The 23,418-nt window shown below is 40.7% G+C and overlaps 1 protein-coding gene across 1 annotated transcript in view; it reads left to right on the plus strand.

Moving 5' to 3' along the window:
• The window catches only part of CRISPLD2 (cysteine rich secretory protein LCCL domain containing 2), an 89,613-nt gene extending 68,768 nt beyond the window's left edge, over window positions 1-20,845 (plus strand). Inside the window, exons 14-15 of the mRNA XM_043981132.1 lie at window positions 6,170-6,303; window positions 18,000-20,845. Coding sequence (XP_043837067.1) covers window positions 6,170-6,303; window positions 18,000-18,054 — 189 coding nt within the window. The 3' untranslated portion in view covers window positions 18,055-20,845. The remainder of the gene's footprint in view (window positions 1-6,169; window positions 6,304-17,999) is intronic.
• Window positions 20,846-23,418: the final 2,573 nt, after the last annotated feature.

Consider the following 23,418-nt stretch of genomic DNA (forward strand, 5'->3'; position numbering starts at 1 on the left):
GTGTAAGAGGGAAGATTGTGTTACTACAATTCTACTGGTCATATTTGGGAGTCAGTGGAAGAAACCAGACATGATATAGTTTGGAATGAAGGAGATAAAACAATCAGCTGTTTAATAATAACAGATAGCATTTATAAAGCATTTTAGGGTTTGCAAAACACTTTACATCTCATTTTATCCTCAAAATAACTCTGGGTTTGGAGCAGCTGGGTGGTGTAGTGGATAAAGCACTGGCCCTGGATTCAGGAGGACCTGAGGTCAAATCTGGCCTCAGACACTTGACACTTACTAGCTGTATGACCCTGGACAAGTCACTTAAACCTCATTGCCCTGCAAAAACAAACAAACAAAACCCAAAACAAAACAAAAAAATAAATCTGGGTGGTAGGTGCTATTTTTATGCCTACATCATGCCCAGAACAAGAAGCTGAAGAAGACAGTAGTTAAGTGACTTTCCCAAGTTACCCAGTTGGTGTGTGTCTGAGTTAGCATTCAAACTCGGGCCTTCCTGAATCCTGCTCCAGTGTTCTGTCCACTATGTCATCTAGCTGCTTTTCATGGTTGTTTCAGCATCATTTGTACAGTCTATATCTTTTTGCATCTTGGTCAAAGGTGGGCTGTTTACTAGACAAAGGAAAATCCTTTTATCTGCTGAAGTCAGCAGGAGAGGAAATTAGGTTCCCTTGTGCCAGAAGGGATTTCAGTTGGTGTGTGACTTACAGACTTAAGAAGCATAAGAAAAGCATGCCTGTGTAGCACATGATGTTGGACAGTCTCTATTCTTTTTTTTGGGGGGGGGGCATAGAGGGTTAAGTGACTTGCCCAGGACCACACAGCTAGTGTCAAGTGTCTGAGGCCGAATTTGAACTCGGGTCCTCCTGAATCCAGGGCCAGTGCTTTATCCACTGCGCCACCTAGCTGCCCCCAATTCTTTGTGGATTTTAAAGGGTAGGCTGGATGGCATTTGCTCTGCCTGCATTCCAAGTGATGGGTTTCAGACCCAAATCCCTTCTCATCCTAAGATCCTGCAGTGCAAAAGTACTTTAGTGAATGACCACATATTTAGACATCGATGTTGAGTCAGACGCAGAGCACAACCTGTACCTTTTACAAAAGAGGAAGGGTGTGGAAGGAAGGAAGGGAGAAAGAGGAAGGGAACACTTTACCCAACCCCAGTGTATCAGTGTACACTATGAGTGGTGCCACCCCCTAAGGGGGGAGATGTGCATATGGGTGTGATGTTGAATCATCTCATGACGGGGCTGGCTGTGAAGAGGGAAAACTAACAATTCATCAATGTTCAGGAACCCTCAGGGGATGGGAGGGCAAGAGAACACCTCCGTGGGTGGGAAATGAAGAGCAGTTCAGCTCTTGGCAAATCTCCACAATTCATTCCCAATTGGAGGAATTTCCAGGAGATGGGAGTTTGTGATAACTTTGATTTTTATCACTGCTGTAATGACACCCCACTGATGATTTCTAATGGAGTCACTCTGGGAATTTTAACTGAATAACTGGACTTATAGAGACACAAAAATGTTAGGCCAGCCTATAAGAACAAATCTCTTTTCAATTCCAAAAATGATAGATTCTTGAGAGCAGAAAGGACCCCAGAGGTCATCTAGTCTTTTGTTGTTGTTGTTGTTGTTATTCACTTATGTTTGACTCCTTGTTGACCCCATTTGGGGTTTTCTTGGCAGAAATACTGGAGTGGTTTGCCATTTCCTTCTCCAACACATTTTGCAGATTAGTAAACTCAGGCAAACTGGGTGATGTGACTTGCCAGGGACACTCAGCTATTAAGTGTTGGAGGTTGGATTTGAACTCACGAAGATGTGGCTTTCTGACTCCAGGCCAGCACTCAAACCATTATGATGTATAGCCCTCCCCTCCCCTTTTACATAAGAGGAAAGTAAAGTCTAGAGGGAAGTGACTTGCTGAAGATCACTCAGCTAGCTAGTGACAAAAGTCAGGAAAAGAGCCTAGGTTCCTTGCCCCCCCCCCCGCCCCCAGGCTAGTCCTTTTCTAAGCCCATACAGGGTTTCAGTTATCACAATTGTCTATTCTAGTTCACATGTATTTGAAAGTAATTTTTAGATGATCATTTAATCCATTCATGGTCATGAGAAGACATTATAGTTGTCTGTAGGTGTTGGAAAGAAGGGCTGTGATGTGAGACTTAGGTTAGACATGCTGCTCTCCTTGGTACCTGAGGGCAAAAATAGGAATGATTGGGGGAAGGGAAGTTGCAGAAAAAGCAGATTTAGACTCAATTTCAGGAAGCTCTCCATGATGGTCAGGGCTATGCCCAAGTAGCACAGGCTGACTCAGGTGGTTAGTGGGCTCCCCTCCAATGGGGATGATGTGGATGAAAGGAATTCTTGTTTAGTTATAGATTAAAATAGGTGATCTCTGAGATTTTGTGATTCTATCTCTTTGAATTAGACATGAATCCAGTGTTTTGGTCTTTAATGAAGATGTTACCATTAATCAATCAACATGTATTAAGCACCTATTATATGGCAGGCACTGTGCTAAACTCTGCAGATACAAAAAGAGGCAAAAGAGAGTCCCTGCCCTCAAGACATTTAGTTTGGAAAAAAAGACATTTACTTTTAAGTTCTAACACCTAATAGTTACATAGGGCTTTAAGATTTGAAACATAAGGTACATATGGCATCCTCACAACAGTCCTATGAGATAAGTACTATTGTTATCCCCACTTTACCAATGAGGAAACTGAGACTGAGCCAGGAGGTATCTGGGGCAGGAGTCAAACCTACATCTTCCTGACTAAAGCCCTGGAACTCTGTCCATTACACCAATGCTACCAGTCGTATTTAAGAGAAAGGGGGATGTCCCCTAGCTGGTGAGACCCCACTACCTCTCAGAAATCTTCATCTTAAAAAAAAAAAACCTAATAAAAGTGTGGGCAGGAAGCCAGTTCTTTGTGATGAAGCACTTTATTGTGTACTCAGTACAATAACAGCCTGTTCCCAGAGTAGATTTTTTGTTTGGAGGGATGAGGGAGTTATTATCCATCCAGGCTGCACTGACAGCCAGAATGGAAAGAAAGGAGGGAGGACCCAGGCTTTGGGGTATATTGCAGCACTGGAATAGGGAACAGGGCCTGGAAAAAAACTAAATTGATATTTGGAGAAATCCCTCGAGGACAGGTTAATTTCACACATTAATTTCTTAGATTTATAGATTTCCCATTGCCTTCAAAGGCCAGTGTGAAGTGAGCCTTCCAGACAAAACGTTCTCTCGTAGTGTTGATCCCAAGAAGCAAAATCAAATTGGCAATCGGGCCGTTAAGAGCCGCCAAACCAAGAGTGAGGCAAACCCAAGTAGTAAATACATACGAGACTGGGGAAGCCTACCAGGATCGACGTAGGAAGGTTAGAGAGGCTGCGTAAACAACTTTTGAAACTTGCACAATCTGTTACATTGACTCTGAATTATTGCCTTTCCCTGTTCAAATCACTTAACCTCTCTACCTCAGTTTCCTCACCTGTAAAATGGGAATAATTGTAGCATCTACCTCCCAGAGTTGTTGTAAGGGTTAAACGAGATAGTATTTGTAAAGTGCCTAGTACAGTTTCTGGTACATATTAGGAACTCTGTAAATGCTTGTGAATTGCCTGCCTGCCTGCCTGATGAAGAACTCCTGTTTTGAGAACAGCCATCAATTAAATAAGCAAACTGTCAGGTTGAGAATAGAATTGTCAAGACAGGATTATTTGTATCAGTGGGTCTCTTTTCTGTCCATGATACAGTGTTATTCTTTACCAGAGAAATGGGGCACACCAAGGGAGTGTTGGGATACTTCCATATGTGATTGTTAATTCCAGACATTTTGTTGCAATACAGAAGTATGCCAAGACATAAATAATCTCTGAAAACCTCCAATTAGCATGCACACCTGAGTCAACCTTTTGGATTACATGGATAGATTGAAGTAGTCACCCCACCAGCAAGTATTAGCACCCAAATCTGGGTCTCCTGACATCCAATGAGCTTTCCTCATACCATTCTCTCTTCTTGGTGCTTTATATTAGGTAGACAAGCTGAGTTTGAGAGATTGTGTTTAGTGTCAGTTAGAAATGTAGAAACACCCACTAAAAGTGTGTTTTCCTGTGAGTCTCCTGATAAATAAAACTCTTCATCCCATGAATGGATAGCTATGTTAGACAAGGCAGACTTGTGCCAGAGGTCATCATAGACCATAATCTCCTATAAAATGAGAAGAAAGAGGGATTATAGAGAAGAGATTAACAAACTCATAGCTCAGACCTCGTTTAGATCTCTTTGCTCTTGGATGCATTATAGCATTATTGGAAGCTTAATATAAATTTTTAGGACATAAATCTATTATCTCAAGGCTCTTGGATGCCTTATATTTGAGAAAAGATATATAATGATCACTTGGTAAAACAACATGGCACTCAACCCAACTGGGATATCTAGAGGAATGTGATCAGTAATGTGATGCACCTCTCTCAGTGGAAGAAATGCTTGATCACAGCCCCTAATGTATGTATATTTATTTATCACTTTAAGCATGTGATGCTATACTAATAAGTTTGCCATTGGAAAACATATCCATTTTCTAAAAAAATGAGATAAGCATGAAATTACTAATAGTACACAAAACCTTTTTGTTCTCATTCAAATATGATTAGTAATCTTTTAAGGGAGAGCATTGGGATTGAATATGCCTCCTTATTTTTGCAGATCTTGATTTATAAATTGCTTGCTTTCTCAATGAGGAGGAGGGGAGGGAGAGAATTTGGAAATAACAATATTAAATTAATGTTAAAAATTATTTTTATATGTAATTGGGGAAAATTTTTAAATTTCAAAAAGAAAATCTTAATGTAACCCTTTGTAACACAGCAATTTGAAGGCTAGGTTCCAAGTTAAGTCTATTTTGATGTTTAGTTTTTATGTTTTAGAGCTGAAAAAATGCCTCACACTGACATCTAGATTCAAATGGAGAAGTGCGTCATTGATTGTGCTTACTAAATCATGCTATTTAGGGCTCATTCCCCATCCATGGATTACACAAAAACTTTTGTTGACATTCTACTAGTAATTTTTTTTTCATTTTTGGTTTTTGGGTGAGGCAGTTGGGGTTAAGCGACTTGCTCAGGGTCACACAGCTAGTGTCAAGTGTCTGAGGCTGGATTTGAACTCAGGTCCTCCTGACTCCAAGGCTGGTGCTCTGTCCACTGCGCCACCTAGCTGCCCTCTACTAGTCATTTCTAAATGATTTCTGAGTTTTCCTCTGGACTATCTCAGCTGTCACTTTGGAGCCCATTGCTCCAGAAAATAGAAACAGCAAATTTGAGACTTTTTACCACCAGAAGGGACCAATAGCCCTTCTATATAAAGTATTCTTAAAGGAGATTGTTTGAATTTTGTTTAAATAAATTTGCTCATTAATAATAATGACATAGTACAATTTACAAATCTACTGATATTCTCTTGTTTGATCTTCATCAAGAACTTGTGGGGTGGGGAGGTCAAGAAAGTATTATTCCTATTTAATCACCGAGGAAACAGAGCTTTTAAGAAGTCCAGTTACAGAATTCTATGCCTGGAAATAACCAATTTTGTTCAAACCTCTTCTTATGAGGAAGGAAATCAAGGCTTCCAGAAAGGGACAGCATGATGTAGTAGAAAGAACACTGGGTTCAGTCATTTGAGTTCTGATTTTGTCTACCCTTGTGACCTTGGACAAATCACTTCCCATCTCAGGGCCTTAGTTTCTCCATCTGTAAAATGAAAGGGGTCAACTCAGCCCTAAATTTATGATTTTAAGTAAGGTCTCTTGCCCAAGAGCACACAACTTATAAGTGATAGAACTGGGATTTGAACTGAGGTTTTCCAGTCTCTAGTCTAGGGTTCTGTCCATGATCTAGTGCTATTACTAGAGTCCAGGTTTCCTGATGAATTATTATCCAGGACATGTTCCATTCCAATATGCTGATGGTGGTGAAATATCTTGTAGTGCCCATGCAGCAGTTCTTGAGTCAACAAGGATTTATTGGGTTCCCACTAAAGGCAGGGTAGTGTCCTCGAGATTGAACTTGAAATACTGTGCTTGCCATTTGGGGATAAACATTACATCCCCGAAATAATCACATTGCCTGTGTTCTTCCAGACCTCGAGTATCTGCAGGACTGCTGTGCACGCTGGAGTCATCAAAGATGAAACCGGGGGTTACGTGGATGTGATGCCTGTAGATAAAAAGAAGACTTATGTTGGTTCGCTCAGGAATGGGGTTCAGTCTGAAAGGTAGGAGCATATTCTTTGTTCTCTTGGAATGTGGTGTGCTGCCTGTCTGAAGCAGTCTGGCAATGGGACCTGGATACAAGAGATTGAACAGATTTTTACTTCAGGGTAGCCTGGTTTCTCCTTGGCCTCTGTTTCTTCTTGGGCCAGATATTTGCCTAACACAGAGTCGAGAGTCCCTGGACTCTATCTGTTTCAGCAAAGTATTTTACTCCATCAGTGGTTGAATCTTCGCTGGAGGCCAGCCTCAAAGTGGAATAAAACAAACCATAGGCTGTTGACCCATTTCTTTTGGACTCAGTGCTGTGCATTTAAACTTTTGAGAAATGAGCCTAGGACTTAGGCCTGTTAGGGACCTTAGATCATCTAGTCATTTTTCAGAAAATGAGAGCACTGAGACCCACAAAGTCAAATGACTTCCCAAAGGCCACATAGGTGGTAAGGAGAAGAACTCGGATGGCAAGAAAGAATCCTGACTCTTGTTGTCATTGTTGGAATTCATCATATTGGGCTAACTGGTAGAGCTTGTGCCATCAGTTGTGTCTGTGCTGTGTAGTGTAGGGGAAAGAAATCTGGCCTGGGAACCACCTATTTGGGTTTGAGGCCCAACTCTGCCCAGCTTGGGGCATTTGGTGGCACATGGATGGAGACCTGGGCCTGGAGTCAAGAAGAGTTGAGTTCAAATCCAGTCTCAGACACTTACTAGCTGTATGGGATCTTTGCCTCAGTTTCTTCAACTCTAAAAGGAGTATTATAATAATAGCACCTCCCAGGGTTATTGTGAAGATCAAATGAGATAATAATTATAAAGAGCTTACTTCAATGACTGGCACATAGGCCCTATATCAGTGTTTACTACTACTACTACTTATGGGTCATGGAAGTTTGGTAAATAAATTCATCTCTCTGAACCTCAGTTTCCTCATCTGTAAAATGGAGGTGACAATAGTTCCAATGTTGTTGGTTATTTATTTATTTGTTTGTTTATTTGTTTTTGTACAGTCCTGTGATTTCATTTGGAATAGGGAATTCTGAGTACTGTAGCTCCCTTCACTAACTCAGTATGGTAACTTGAATATGTCTCTGGGAGTCTCTCGGGGTATTGACTTGCTAAAGACTTGTCTGTGGGGGCAGCTAGGTGGCGCAGTGAATAGAGCACCGGCCCTGGATTCAGAAGGACCTGAGTTCAAATCCAGCCTCAGACACTTGATACTTACTAGCTGTGTGACCCTGGGTAAGTCACTTAACCTTGATTGCCCTGGAAAAAAAAAAGACTTGCCTGTGGTCACATAAATCATCTGTGTCAGAGGCAGAAGGACTTAAGCCCAAGCCCTCTGTTGACCATATAATTCTGCCATCATCATCACCATCACCATCATTGTTATTATATATTAATAACATATAAGTAATACCAATATATTAATTACCAACTGATAATTATTATTATATAATTATGTCAAGCTCTGAAATAATTCAAAGCCATCATCTTTAACTGAGATAACAAGGTAGCAAACCTGGGGAATGTCCAATGGATTTCACAACTTCAAGATCTATGTAAAAGCTTCTTATACCTTTAGGGGTAGGAGAGGAGGAGGCAGTATGAGGTGGCAAGGCCTGGTCATGAGACCTCAGTAGACCCTGGCAATCTGGCCAAGGAAAGCCACTGCATTTGTGCTGTTTTACCCTTCATGCAATGAATCCCAATGAAAGGGAGCAAGGACACTAGAAGCTGAGATGCAGCTTGAGCTGAGCTCCCCCACAAAAGCAAAATCCCTGGGTGTGTGTGGTGAGGGGGGAACCTAGGGTGTGGTTCAGCTCAACCTGCTCAAGAGTAAAATATCTTAAGAGTAGGAATGTAAGGACATGACTGAAATTCTGACATTACAAGGATCATTTAAAGGAGCAGCAATACATAGTACATGTGGGGTTTTTTTGTGTGTGTGGTGTTTTTTTTTGTGGGGCAATGAGGGTTAAGTGATTTGCCCAGGGTCACACAGCTAGTAAGTGTCAAGTGTCTGAGGCTGAATTTGAACTCAGGTCCTCCTGACTCCAGGGCCGGTGCTTTATCCACTGAGCTGCCTAGCTGCCCCTCATATTACATGTGGTATTAGCAATTTCTATCATATTAACAATTTTCTCTCAATTAATTATACAAGTAAAATCATTCACATCAACAATTAGTAATTATCAATTAATCAATTAACAAGTGACATCAATTATTAAATCATATATTTCCTCTTCGATATTAAGAATTCAACATTGAGATAATATTGATATTACTTATTAATATCAATAACAATAGCTAGTGTTTATATAGAATTTATATAAAGTTATATAGAATTTAATGTTTGCAAACAGTTTACATTAGTTTCTCACTTGGTCCTTGCAGTAGTCCTGGGAGGCTATTATTATTTCAATTTTACAGATGAGGAAACAAACTGTGGCCAAGAGAGGTTAAACATCTTGCCCAGGATCATATAGCTACTAAGGGTCGGACAGGATTGCAACTTAGGTCTTCCTGACTCTAAATCCCAGTGCTCTACCCATTGGACAATGTTGCTGGCCAAGTACATGTGTCATATAATTGAAAGCTATTATCATCATCATTATCTCCACCTAGTGTCTCTCTCTTTTTAACATCAAAAAATTCATTTGGAAATCCTTAAATGAAGGGAAATTCCACTGACTTAATGGGAGGGAAATGAGGCAACTGATTAAGTGGAATTTCCTGTTGAGTGGAAAAAGAAATCCCAAGATAACTAATTCTTGGAGGGCCAATTTTTTTCCCCTTTAAGAGAAAGTGATTCAAATCTGGCCTCAGACACTTGACACTAGCTGTGTGATCCTGGGCAAGTGACATAACCCTCATTGCCCCAGAGAGAGACAGAGAGAGAACGTAAGCAATGTATTGGGGAGAAGTTTTGTGGGCTACATTTTGTTCTCTTTGCCTGCCTCATGTGAATATTATATATGTCGCCCAACGGTCGAGAACAGTGGTTTGTTAGGAGAAGGTTACTAGCTGAGTACCTCAAGAGGGAGGAAAATTTGAACATTTCCTTTACTCAACTGTACCCGTTTGATGCAAGGGAGCTTGGCAGGAGATGAAGGGGTAAGGTTCCCTGACCTCTACCTCAAGAGGCTTACACTTTACTGGGGGGAGAGTTATTATTGTTATTATTATCATTATCACCATTACTACTTAGCTTTACAGTTTAGAAAGCACTTTCTATAAGCTTTACAATGCATGTTAGCTCATTTGATTATCATAAAGAATCTGGTGAACTAGTTGCTATCATCACCCTAATTTACAGATAAGAAAGTTGAGGCTGAAAGAGGTTAAGAGTTGCCCAGGATCTCCCAATTAGGAAGTCTCTGAGTCTGGATGAGAACTCTAGTCTTCCTGACCCCAAGTCTAGCATCTTTCCACTGTACCACCTAACTGAGATGACTCCCCCATTGGGAATTTATGTGGCTAGAGTCACACAGGACATGGAAAGGGATGAATAAGTTGTGATCTGCATTGTTGGAGGGAATATTTACACTGGTAAGATCACAATTGCATTTGAGTCCTGAGGTGGCTTTGCTGCCCTCTTCTTTTGGGTCTTAGATGGGGCATGATGGGTCTCAAACCAGATTCCTTCAACTCTAGCACAAGTGGTATTAGAGAAAAGGCATTCAATTTGGACTTGGAGGACCTAGGTTGGCCCACCAGCCCTGCCACCTGCTAAATGTGTGACTTTGGGCAAGAAATTTCATGTCTCTTGGCCGAGGTTTTCCCTTCTGCTGAATGGGGAAAGTATTACTCTGCTAGCTCATTCTCAGGGTTGTTATGAGGAAAGCCCTTGGTGATGTTTGGTGTTGTAATTTTCCTAAAGCTCAACAGCTCCAGCCAGCTGCCAAGAGAAATGATTCCCTTCACCCAGGTGCTATGCTTTCGGCACTCTTTCCCTAATTCTGGCTTTTCATAGCAATAGAACACAGAGGAAAGAGCATCATACTAGGGAGTCGGGAATCCTGGGTTCTAATCCCTGGTGGGTCATGAGATGGCTGTGGGACCTTGGGCAAATCATTCTACCTTTCCAGGCCTCACTTACCCAGACTGTAAAATGAAAAGGTTGAATTAGATGATAAGAAGAGTTCACATTTATATAATGCCTTGGGGGGTTTTTCTTAATTATTACACTGTGAAATAATGCAGTACAAACAACATCCCTATTTTAGAGATTACAGAGGTGGAATAACTTGGGACAGCTACAGAACCAATTAGATCTGGAATGGTAATCATACACTCTTTGTCTTTTTGGCTTTCTTACTCCCCCAAAATATATCTTTAGAAAACAAAATTCTTACAGTTAAGTGTTTATAACCAAAAGACAATTAAGGTTAAAACAAGCCAAGATGAATTTCACCGCTCACTATCAATTTCCCTGCTTTTTACACATATTGTCGCTTACAGGCATAATGAGAATGAGAGTAGTAAATAAGTATTATGGTCAGTGGCTTCCCCAAAGGCCCATCCACTATGACCATTGGAAAACACATTCCCAGTAGATTTGTCATGTTATTCCAAAAATTGAAATGACTTTCAAAAAAAGGGGATTCTCCAGCCTGAGAGACAGCATGCCCTTAAGCCAAATGAGTTTGAGAAATGGAGAAGGGAACAGAGATCCAAAGAAATTAATTAATCAAATTAATAAAAATCTTGTCCAGGACCACATAGGGCATATCTAACAGAGCCTTAGATTGAACCCTGGTGTTCTGAGCCCAAATCAAATGCATTTGCCACTACGCAAAAAAAAAAAAAAAATCTTCCTTCTACCTTTGGTATTTCTATAGCCCCTGGTGAAAGGGTGAGACCCAGTCTATTTTAAATGATGTTCAACATTTGCAAAAAATCGTTCCTTGAGAAATAGTTTCTGAAATGAAGTTGCTTTGATAACAGCGCCAAAGTTTGGACCATTAGCAGAAATGTATTTTCAGCCTTTTTTTCTTTTTTTTAAGATCCCCTAAGTTAAAATGTACAATTTTATTTTTACTGGGATGTACACAGACTTAAAGGACTCTCATGGGGGGAGTTCGTGTCCATGTTGGCAGCAGAGTAACTGTTTTTCAGGCCCTGGGGCCTTCATTCCCACAATCTGTGAACTGGCTTTGAAGATATTTCTCAGCCCTTTGTTCCCTTAATGGTAGGATTCCGGGAGAGTATCTTTTGAAAGAGAAAGAAAGTGTAAGAGACAGTAGATGATCCTAACTTTTCTCTGTTGACTTAAGTCTAGTCCTCAGACTGTTTTTTTTTTTAATACAATCCAGAGGATTCCAGTAACATTGTACTAGAATCATAATTAGAATCAAAGATTTTTTTTTTTTGCGGGGCAGTGGGGGTTAAGTGACTTGCCCAAGGTCACACAGCTAGTAAGTGTCAAGTGTCTGAGGCCGGATTTGAACTCAGGAACTCCTGAATCCAGGGCCGGTGCTTTATCCACTGCGCCACCTAGCTGCCCCCTCAAAGATATTTTTTAAAATTTGAAAGGAATCTTAAGGATCGCATAATTTAGGGGTTCTTAACTTTGTGTGTGTCTTGGACTCTTTTGACAACAGTCTGGTGAGGCCTGTGAGCTTGTACTCAGAATGATATTTTTAAATGCATAAAATAAAATATAGAGAATTACAAAGGAAACCAATTATATTGAAATCCAATCACAATATTCTTTTGAAAATTCAATACCCCGGGGCAGCTAGGTGGCACAGTGGATAAAGCACTGGCCCTGGATTCAAGAGGACCTGAGTTCAAATCTGACCTCAGACACTTGACACTTACTAGCTGTGTGACCCTGGGCAAGTCACTTAACCCTCTTTGCCCCACAAAAAAAGAAAAAGAAAAAGAAAATTCAATCCCTAAGCTAAAAACCTCTGATCTATTAAACTCATCTTTTTTTTTTTTTGACATTTTCCCCCTACCACCCTCCATCCCATTTTTTAGAAGAAGAAATTGAGTCCTAAAGAGATGCCAACTCTCTGTTGGTCATCTCTACTTGGATGTCCCATGGGCAACAAAACTTGTACAATGGGTGATTTGTTGTTATCCCCACCCCCAAAATCTTCCAAACTTCCTTCTTTCTGTTGAGGGAGCTCTCATCCATTTGGTCACACATTCCACAATCTCATCTTTAACTCTCCTATCCCCCTTACTTCTGCTAAAGAATTAATCATCAATTAGGTCAATTCTACTTCCATACCATGTCTCACTCCCATCCCTCTTTTCTCTACTATTTCAGTCTCCACCATAGTTCAGGCCCTCATCATCCTTTGTCTGGATGATGGTAGGAGACCCCTAATTATTCTCCTTGTCTCTGATTGCCCCTGCCCACTCACCTCTTTTTCCAATACATCCTCTACAGAACTGCTGAAATAATCTTCCAAGGGCATAGGTTTGACTGTGTCATATCCCTACTGCTTAATACTTGTGTGACCATCATGTCTCTGTTCCTCAGTTTCTTTATCTGCACACGTTGATCGCTGAGGTCCTCTCTAGCTCTAAATCTTTGCAATTATCTTAAAAAACAACAACAACAAAAACAGCCAAGCTTTCAATGCCTCTTTTTTGCTTCCAAGATAAACCACAAAATTCTCCAGCCTGGCATTTAAAGACCTCTACTGTCTGGTCCTGGTCTACCTTTCTAGCCCTCTTGCATTCTATATTCCAGCTGGACTCAGTGCCATCTTATAAGGTTGTCCCTTATGCCAAGAATAAATGAATTTCCTTCTTGTCTTTGTCTCTCAGAGTCCTTATCTTCCTTCAAGACTCATTTGAGATGCCACCTCCTATGAGAAACCTTTTCTTTTTATTTTCTTTTATTTTTTTTGTGGGGCAATGAGGGTTAAGTGACTTGCCCAAGGTCACACATCTAGTAAGTATCAAGTATCTGAGGTCAGATTTGAACTCAGGTCCTCCTGAATTCAGGGCCGGTGCTTATCCACTGTGCCACCTAGCTGCCCCCAAAACTTTTTCATTTTAAAAATTATTTTATTATATATTATTACATATCACATACAATTACATATTAAAACAATTTTAAATCTATTTTTAAAATTTGAGTTCGAAATTCTCTTCCCCCTTCCCCTCATTCAGAAAGCAAGCAATTTGATATAGGTTATACATGTGGAGTCATGCAAAACATATTTCCATAATAGTTATGTTGTGAAAGAAAACACAGACTGAAAAAAAAACCCCAAGAAAAATAAAGAAAGTTTTTAAAAAGTATGCTTGGCTCTGTATTCGGAGTCCATCAGTTCTTTCTGTGGAGGTGGATAGCATTTTTCATCATGAGTTCTTTGGAATTGTCTTGGTTCATTGTATTGCTGAGAATAGCTAAGTCGTTCACAGTTGATCATCATACAATATTGCTGTCATCGTGTACAATGGAGAAAACTTTTCTGATCCCTCTTAGTGGTTAGTATTCACTCCTTCTGAAAATACCATTTGAAAGTAATTTCAAGAGGAGAGAGTACTAACAGTTAGTGGGATCAAGGAAATGGGGCAACCATTCAGTTTTGTCTTGAAGGAAGTCGTGAGTTTGAAGAGGCAGGTTGGAAGTGCATTCCAGACAATTGTGTCAATATTTGGTGTCCGGAGATGGAGGGGAAACACCTAGCAAGACATTTTGAGTGGCAGGGAGGGTGTGGAGGTTGGAAAGGTAGTCAGATTATAAAGCCTCAAATTCTAGGCTGAGGGCTTTGTATTTTATCCCGGAAGCAATCGTGAAGACATTGAAGAATTTTGAGGAAGGGGATGACACAGTCAGATCTTTGTCCCTTCATTGCCAAATCAGAACAGATAATAGGGAAGCCCAGTGACTTGGCATCTCCAGTGAATCCTTAAAATATTTTGACATTTGTCAGATTGAGAATTTCAGACCCCTGAAGGAGAATGAGAAAGCCTAGGTAGATCCCTGGGCATTTCATAAAGGTGGGTAAGAGTATTTCTTTTTGCAGGAGATCCTGAGGAACTTTTTTCCTCCCTGAAGTTGGGGTTGGGAGGATAAGAAGGAAGGAGAATCCTGAATAAGGCAGCAGAGCAGTGACTACCCTCATTCCAGAAAAACTTGGAGGGGAGGGGCTGCAGCCAGAGTCCCCTCCTTTACTGGCAGGAAGACTTGAAGGGCCGGCCACAGATTAAGTGTGTGTCAGAAAGCTCTGCCTTGCATCTTGGCTTCACCTTGGGTTTCAATCACACTGTGTACTCCAGTCTGATGTATTAAAAAGTTCACTTCCAGGGTAGCCAAAAGCATAAAGCTGGCCTGAAGGCAGGGGTGGGGGAAGGAGATGGAAGATAGGACAGGGAGAAGAAGTTTCAAATAGCAGGTTTTCTCCTAGAATCAAAGAATGGGAGGAGGGAGGGAAGGAAGGAGGGAGGGAGGAGGAAGGAGAGAAAGAGAGATGGAGGAGGGAGGGAGGGAGAAAGGGAGGGAAGGAGAGAGAGAGAGAAAAAGAGGGAGAGACAGAGACAGAGAAACAGAGAAACAGAGAGACAGACAGAGACTTGCACCATCATGGGATTTAGAATTGGAAGTATCTCTAGACTAGAGGTTCTTAACCTGGGCTCCACAGATGCCCAAGAAGTTGGTGGATAGATTTTTAGGTGGCTTGTAAATATGTGTGTATAGTGAGTTTTCTTGTTGTTATTCTGTAATTCTTAGGAAAATGACACCTTTATTATATTGATTTGTATATATGTTTTTAGAATGTATTTTCATACCTGTACTTCAATGGTCTCCTTTGTAATCCTTTATATTTTATTTTATGCATTTAAAAAAACCCAACTGATTCTGAGAAGGAAATCTAAGTTTTGCCCATCTGCCAAAGGAGTCCAGGAAGCACAAAAAAGATGAAAACCCCTGATCTAGACTGACTCCATAATTTTATTAAGTAGGAAACTGAGGCTAGAAGGGATGACTTAGAGTATCATGGGATTTACAGCTAGATGAGACCTTAGAGACCACCTGGCGAAACCCCTTCATTTTACAGGTGGGCAAGTGAAGCTGCCCACAGAGACAAAGGGAATAGAGCTGAGATTCCAACTCAGATGCTATGATTTTCCCCTTGTTCTTGGCAAGGTCTTTAAGGGAAGGCTGGCTAACAGCCCATTGGGCATGCTGTAGGGGGATTCTTATTCTGGTACGGTGCTTGCCTTTTTACTCTGACAGCTTGAAGACCCATCATTAGAGCAGCCCTTTCTAGCCACTGCAGATCTGTTTGTCAGCTGGGCTGTCCAACGCTGCCCACTTTGACAGTGACAAATACCAGGTGAAGGAAGAAGCTGGCAAGAACTCCCCAGCCCGAGGGAGACGGAAGGAGAGGGGGCCACAAATGGCCAGCCCACTTCTGGCCACCAGACTTGTTTTCAGCATAGAGTCCTATCAAAGTATTAAGTTAAAAGAAAATAGTTTAATGAGTCTGACCTAGATTCAAACCCTGAAGCATTCACAAAGTGCATTCAATCTGCCAGCTGCTCCTCCAGGCATTCCTGCCTCTCTCTTTCTCTCTCTGTCTCTCTTTCTTTCTCCCCTCCTCTCCCTCAATTCTCAGCAGGGGCAAATGAAGCATCCCACAGAAAAGAGGAGTTGGTTGGGCTTCCATAATAGAAAGAAAATTCAAATTAATGACACACCCATCCTCTACAGAAACTCTCAAGCAACTGGCTATGCTAAGGACTCTAGATCAAAGCATGGAATGAATCTTCCTATAGATTGCTATAGCCACCTTTTTCAAAGAGGAGGTCCCATGGTAGAGCAAACTATGGTGTGGTGCTGAGAACACTGGGTTTGGAATTGGGACATGTGGGTTCAAATCCTAATTCATCTACTTACTACACGTATGACACTGAGCAAGTTATGGTCCTAGGTGACTTTCAGGTCACTCATTGGTAGAGTGGGGAGGGGGATTAAATGACCTCTAGGGGCACCTAGGTGGCGCAGTGGATAGAGCACCAGCCCTGGAGTCAGGAGGACCTGAGTTCAAATTCAGCCTCAGATACATGACACTTATTAGCTGTGTGACCCTGGGCAAGTCACTTAACCCTCATTGCCCCCAAAAAAATTTAATTAAAAAAAAAAAGACCTCCAAGGTCTCTCCTGGCTGAAGAACCTGGGTTTTTTATGAATCACTTCTGTTGCAGATGAACAGCTTCGCTGCTAGCACCCTGCTGGAACACAAGGTCTTTCTGCCTCAAGCCTCTTCTGTTCTTCTCCATCTTATACCTCCCTTCCAGATGAAGCATCATTTGGTGAACATAAAGCACAGTCAATGTGTGCTGCTATTGTTTCTTATGCCCAGATTTGCTTATACCAACCTAGGGCTCAACACCAGTCTGTAGGAACTTCTCATTGCTTACTGAATAGAGATATTAAGGGCTTTCTACAGTATGACACCAACCTTCTTCATCCCATGCTTCTCACCTCTAGATGCACTCATTCTAGCCATTCTTCATGACTGCTCACCTGTGGTGGCCCACTTCTTTTCTCACAATTTGCTGTGTCTAGAATGCTTCTTTCCTTCTTTCCTCTGACTATAGAAATCCTACCCAGTTTCAAGGGCTATTTTAAATGCCATGAATACTACCTCCTCCATGATCCCCTTCCAATCCCTATGTTCCCAGTTCCTTTTTTTTGTTTTGTTTTGTTTTGTTTTTGGCCGGGCAATGAGGGTTAAGTGACTTGCCCAGGGTCACACAGCTAGTAAGTGTCAAATGTCTGAGGTCAGATTTGAACTCAGGTCCTCCTGAATCCAGGGCTGGTGCTTTATCTACTGCATCACCTAGCTGCCCCCTTCCCAGTTCCTTTTTAAAAAAATCTGGGTAACTGAGATCTAGAACAGAAAAGCTAGGTGGTTGGCATATCAGGACTCTGTACTTCTCAGTGATATTTGTGCTCATTCACTTGATCATAGATCTGGAGTCATAAGGGACCCCAGAGGCTGTGTCCAAAGTCCCTCATTTTACAGGCTTAACAATCCACATCAGAGGAGCCAAAGGTATGAGAAATGGCTTATATCTAGACAATGACATGTAGTTGGATGGACACTGCATTAGGTTTGTATGTGTTTGTATGTATGTGTACTCGTATATAATGGGGAGGACTTATGGGTAATACTACTACTTATGGAAAATAATCAGGGCCTGTTCATGATATAGACACACTCTTTCTCTCTCTATGTCTCTCTCTCTCTCTCTCTCTCTCTCTCTCTCTCACACACACACACACACTCAATGGGCCGTCCAGAGTTAAGTAGTAGAAAGGGAGTAAGCTCCATTGCAATTGGGAAATTATACAGTGTCCTCAATGACCCCAAGCTACTCACTAACACAAAAGTCCATCTTTTAATCACTCAATAAACATTTATTAAGTAAGCTCCCATGTGCCAGGAACTGCTAAGTGCTAAGGATACAGAAATAGTGAAAAAAATGGTCTCTGCTCTCAAGAAGCTTGCAATCTAATTAAATATCAATCTTCTTCCTGTGCCTTTCTTCTGGTTATGCTATTTTTATTTCATTTTGCAGTCATTGCATTAAGCTCCATGCAGGTTCAGAACCATGGCTTTTCCCTTTCTGTCTCTCCCAACACAGTGCACTGAAAATAAAGTCTGTATAAGTGACTAGGCAGTGAACTAAAGGTCAGTAATTCAATCCTTGTATTATTTTGCAGCTTGAAGACCCCTCGAGATGGGAAGGCTTTCCGGATCTTTGCAGTGAAGCAGTAAACTTCCAGAGCCAGGGAAGAAGAGACCTTCTTCAAGAGAGTGCTACCATTTTTGTTTGTTTGTTTGTTTTTATGTCTTGTTTTGTTTTATAAATTGTGAGCGTTGGAAAATTTACTTTCAATGGCCTTTGATGTGACATCCAGGCTGAAGGAACCCTTCCTTTCCCATTCATCACCTTGGGAGAGAGCACCACCTCATCTCTGTTGGGGAGAATCATTCTCTGGCGAGGCTTTCAGAGATAGGCTATCTTTGACCTGAGACAGGTGTCCTGAAGCCCACTATCCAAAGCCCTGGTGCCATTACATGTAGGGTACAAATGGCTACTGGAGAAGAGAGAGATTTTTTTAAAAAGCCATTCTGATATGCATGGGTGCATGTGTGTGTGTGTGTGTGTGTGTGTGTGTGTGTGTGTGTGTGTGTGTTTAGGAGGGGGGAAGGGGCTTCAGACTCTTCAGAGAAGAAAACATTTTGACTGAAAAGTGCTCAGTTACAGAATGGATTGGGGAAAAGGTATGTTAGGTGATGAGCACGTAGAATTTAGTCAAGAGGGACGGATGGTAGAAGATGTAAAAATAAATAAGAACCATCCTTAATAATAAAGAAACAAGGGTTTAATGTTTGCTGGTCAGACAATTTATAGGAAATGAGAGGCCTGGAGAAGAGGGGAGATAGAAAATGAAGGAATGAATCTCCTGTCCTGGCACATCTCCAAGTGAATGGGCCCCAACTGGTTGGTCATTGGTTTTTCATAACCAAGTGAAGTTTAATATATACAGCAGTGCTGGTTTTATCTCAGCAGCGACTCATAAGATTAATGTTCTTGTCATTTATTTCATTCCTTCCTAGCACCTATTTTTTATCCCAATTTCTGGTGTAGTTTGGAGACTCATGGGCTAGAGTGTTTACTGTTAGCCCAGATGATATGCCAGACTATAGGTTTTTATTGTTCATGCGTCCTTGCTATAAAGTGAATTTTTATTTAATCCTTGGTTCCAGAGAGAAGTTTAAGAATATGCCAAGCGTTGTGTATGGGAGTATGTGTGTTTGTGTGTATATAATAAATGCACACACACATTCTCTATATATCCCCACACACACATAACACAATTGTTAGGGCGTAAAAGTCCCCTTTTTATGAATAACTTACTAAAAGGATGACCTATTTTTTTTCCCCCTTCTTAAATGTTACTGGGATTGGCTGCCTTGAAGTCCAGCACTGTTCATCGGTGCACATTCTTCTCTGTGGTTAGCAAGATTTGGAGAGGGACAGCTTTGTGGTTATGAAGCCGCCCCTAGGTTTAATGACAACCGTAGATTGTAACACATGAGTATCATTTCTCTTCCTGTTATTGTGGAATTGTAGTTTCCAAATGTTCCAAGGCTCCGAGGAGTCCTGTGTTGTTTGGGTCATGCTCCTTTTTTTTTTTTTTTTTAAACCTCAGTTCCTTATGAGCTTGTAACAAAGCTGCATAATAAAGATACACATGTTAGAAATTCATTTTGCAGACTGGTAAAAGATTGACTTTCCCCCCTCTCCAAATGTTGGTTTCAAATTTAATTTTGTTTTCCATGGAGTAAGTTCTGAGACAGGGACCTAGCATCAAGTTAAAAATCTAAGCTGGTTATCAAGAAGTTAAGCATAGGAGATCTATCTACCTTGGGAATGAGTAAGGCAAAATTACATTATTGCATGCCGATTTACTACAGCATTTGAAGATAGGTAGCCTTTAGCTTTAGATAGCAAGAAAGCAATGAAACTTGTAGCTAGACAAATGCTAAAAATTAGTCAGAACATATTTTGCTTAATTAAATGCCTGCTTGGAGTTATTCATAGGCATCTGCATGAAAAACTTCATTATCCCAATGTTCATTTGTTCATTCGTCCACTCAAGATTTATTAAGCACTTACTGTATGCAAGGCGCGGTGCTAGACACTTACGTTTTGTACAAAGAGGGCCAAGTATCTGGATATTTGGCAACCTCTGGATGCCAGGGGTCGAAGTGGCAGAATTGTTCACTTTTTATAAGATATTTATGGCTGTGTTACATAAGTCAATCAGAATCCTTAGTTTGGTAAATAACATGGTAACAGTCCAGTGAAACCTGGGTGTATTTCACCAGCAAGCATCTTGCTATTAAGTAGATATCAGAAAACGTTTCATAAACTTAAGTGTCTTGTATGCCCCATTTGAATATAAAGTATCGGTGCTCTATAAAAGTCCTACCTTCAGCCCTTCTAACAGTATAAAATCAACTTGACCAGAACCAGAACTCCTGGTTTGATTTTTTTTTTTCCTTTTCATTCATCACCTGCATATTTTAAAACTGGAATAATTTTCATTTGTAATCACTGGTCTTTTTAATTGATAGCAATGGCACAATTAAATTCTAAGCCCATTGGACAAGGACTATCTATAAATCCATGTTTTGTACTGGGCCATACATGTTATTAGAAATTGATGTTTAATAATATAAGAAACAAAAGTAGGGGTGGGTTATTTCATGTCTCCTATTTCCCAAATAAAATGCTTATCATTTTCTTGGATTGTCGACTTTCACCTTGTTCTTAAATCTGTACTGTGTTTAATAATATTATCTGCAGGCCACCTCTGCCTGCAGTTTATATATGTGCTTTTTTCTATGAAAAATGATGTATTTTTACTATTTCCTATGTACAAAAGTTTATTGTAAATTTTGTGTGTGCTTTGCATGAACAAGGGGCCATACTTTGTTGTTTTTTTAAAATCTAATTTTTTCCTAAAGTTTCTGTAAAATATAATTTTTGAGGAGTTCAGACAATTTGTGAAATAAAATAATGTTAAATTCTAATGAAGTCCTCCTATCTATTTCACTTTTTCTGATAATAAAGACAGTGTGGTTTCATAGAAAGAGCAATGAAGTTGGGGTCAGAAGTCCTGGGTGGGCCACACGATGCTTTGAATAAGGCTCTGGAGAGGGTCCCATCTGCCTTATATTCATAGGCATCTGTGTGAAAAAACTTCATTATCCTGATGTTTATTTATCAACTTACCATTTATAAGCACTTGCTCTTTGCGCGGTGACTTTGTAGGATTTTTGAAGGAGGTACTCTAAATATGAGCTATTATTGTTATTACCTGTAATTAGATGTGAGTGACTTGTAAATCTGGGTTATTATTGAGCATCTATGTTTTGTTTTTTTTTAATGGGGTGGGTCAATTAGGTGGTGCAGTATTTTTACTGGCCTTGGAATCAGAAAGAGTCGTCTTGAATTCAAATCTGGCCTCAGGCACTTACTAGCTGTGTGACCCTGGGCAAGTCACTTAAATCTCTTTGCCTCACTTTCCTTATCTGTCAAATGATCTGGAGACATAAATGACAAACCACTTCAGTATCTCTAGCAAAAAAACAAAACAAAACAAAACACCACCAAATGGGGTCATAAAGAGTTGGACACAACTGAAACAACTGAACAGCAACAAAAGACTTGAACCTGGGTCTTTTTGACTCTGACGCCAACTCCACTCTGCCACAGTGTCTGACATGTAATAGGTTCTTAATAAATGCTTGTTGATTTGACTTTCTTCTACATGACAACAGCCCTTCAGATATTTGAAAACAAAGCTATCACCACTTTCCTCTCCAGGCCTTCTTATCTCTAGGCAGCTTTTCTGCACTGACATTATCCCAGTGAATTGCTTTGTTTCCTAATTTAGGTTTCTTCATTCATGAAGTCTGAACTCATTCTAGGAGCTCAAGGTACTTGCTGAATTTGGGAAAAGAGCCCTGACCCCAGGAAATTTGGCTCAGGTTTTCTTTTGAAGATTTTTTTTCTCCCTTTTTATTCATTTCAACAAACATTTTAAAATGTTTTTATGAGTTTTTATTTTTATTTTTTTTGATTTTCAATTTTTTTAATGTTTCTAAAGAGTTTCTATGATGTGCAAAGCACTAATGCTAGAAACAAAGATAAAAACGACTCAGTCCTTGCCCTCAAGAGTATTATAATCTATGGGGCAGCTAGGTGGTGCAGTGGATAAAGCACCGGCCCTGAATTCAGGAGGTCCTGAGTTCAAATTTGACTTAAGACACTTAAATAGCTGTGTGGCCCTGGGCAAGTCACTTAACCCTCATTGCCCCACCAAAAAAAAGACTATTATAACCTATTAGAGGTACACAGACTTATAAAACAAGTTATGGTATGATGAAGGCAAAAGAGGTACCATAGGAATATTGTAGGAGAATGCTCTTATGCTTAGCTGGGGAAATCAGGGAAAGCTTTAAGGAAGAGGTGGCTCCTGAGCTGCACCTTAAAGGATTTTGACATATGGGGATAAAAAGGGAAGATCTTTTAGGCATAGCCTGCACAAATGCAGGAAAGCATAAGAGGGGCAGAAGACTTGAAAGTATTTAATCATCCAGTCAACAAGCATTTATTAAGAACTTATTGGGGGGCAGCTAGGTGGCGCAGGGGGGCAGCTAGGTGGCGCAGTGGATAGAGCACCGGCCCTGGAGTCAGGAGTACCTGAGTTCAAATCCGGCCTCAGACACTTAACAGTTACTAGCTGTGTGACCCTGGGCAAGTCACTTAACCCCAATTGCCTCCCTTAAAAAAAAAATTAAAAAAAAAAAAAGAACTTATTGGGCAGCTAGGTGCCACAGTGGATAGAGCACCGGCCCTGGATTCAGGAGGACCTGAGTTCAAATCCAACCTCAGACACTTAACACTTACTAGCTGTGTGACCCTAGGCAAGTCACTTAACCCCAATTGCCTCGCAAACCCCCCCCCAAAAAACAAAACAAAAAACCCCAAAACTTATTATGTTCCAGATGCTATGCGCACTTTGGTGGCTAAGTGGAGAATGGACTTGAGTGGGGAGAGACTTGAAGCAAGACCAATCTATGGGCTCTTGCAATAGTCCAGGCATAAGGTGATGACATCCCGCACAAATGTGGTGGTTGTGTCAGAGGAGAAAAGGAGGTGGACATGAGAGATGTTATGATAGTAAAATTGACAGGCCTTGGCAACAGATTAGATATGGGGATGAGAGAAAATGAGGTGTCTTATGAGGGTGACTGGGAGGATGGTGTCATCCTCAACAGAAATAGAGAAGTTTGGAAGAAGGAAGGGATAATAAGTTCAGTTTTGGAAATGTTTAGTTCAAGATGTCTACTAGACATCTAGTTAGAGATGTCCAATAGGCAGCTGAAGATGCAAGAATGGAGATCAGGAGAGAGGTTGGGGCTGGATAAATAGATTATCTAAGAATATCTGCCTAGAGATAATAATTGAATCCATGGGAACCGGTGAAATTACCAGGCAAAACAGTACAGAGGAAAAAGTGAAGAAGCTGAGTTTTGGAGGACACCCATGTTGGTGACCTG

The sequence above is a fragment of the Dromiciops gliroides genome, chromosome 2 (genome assembly GCF_019393635.1).
Source record: "Dromiciops gliroides isolate mDroGli1 chromosome 2, mDroGli1.pri, whole genome shotgun sequence".
Taxonomy (NCBI): domain Eukaryota; kingdom Metazoa; phylum Chordata; class Mammalia; order Microbiotheria; family Microbiotheriidae; genus Dromiciops; species Dromiciops gliroides.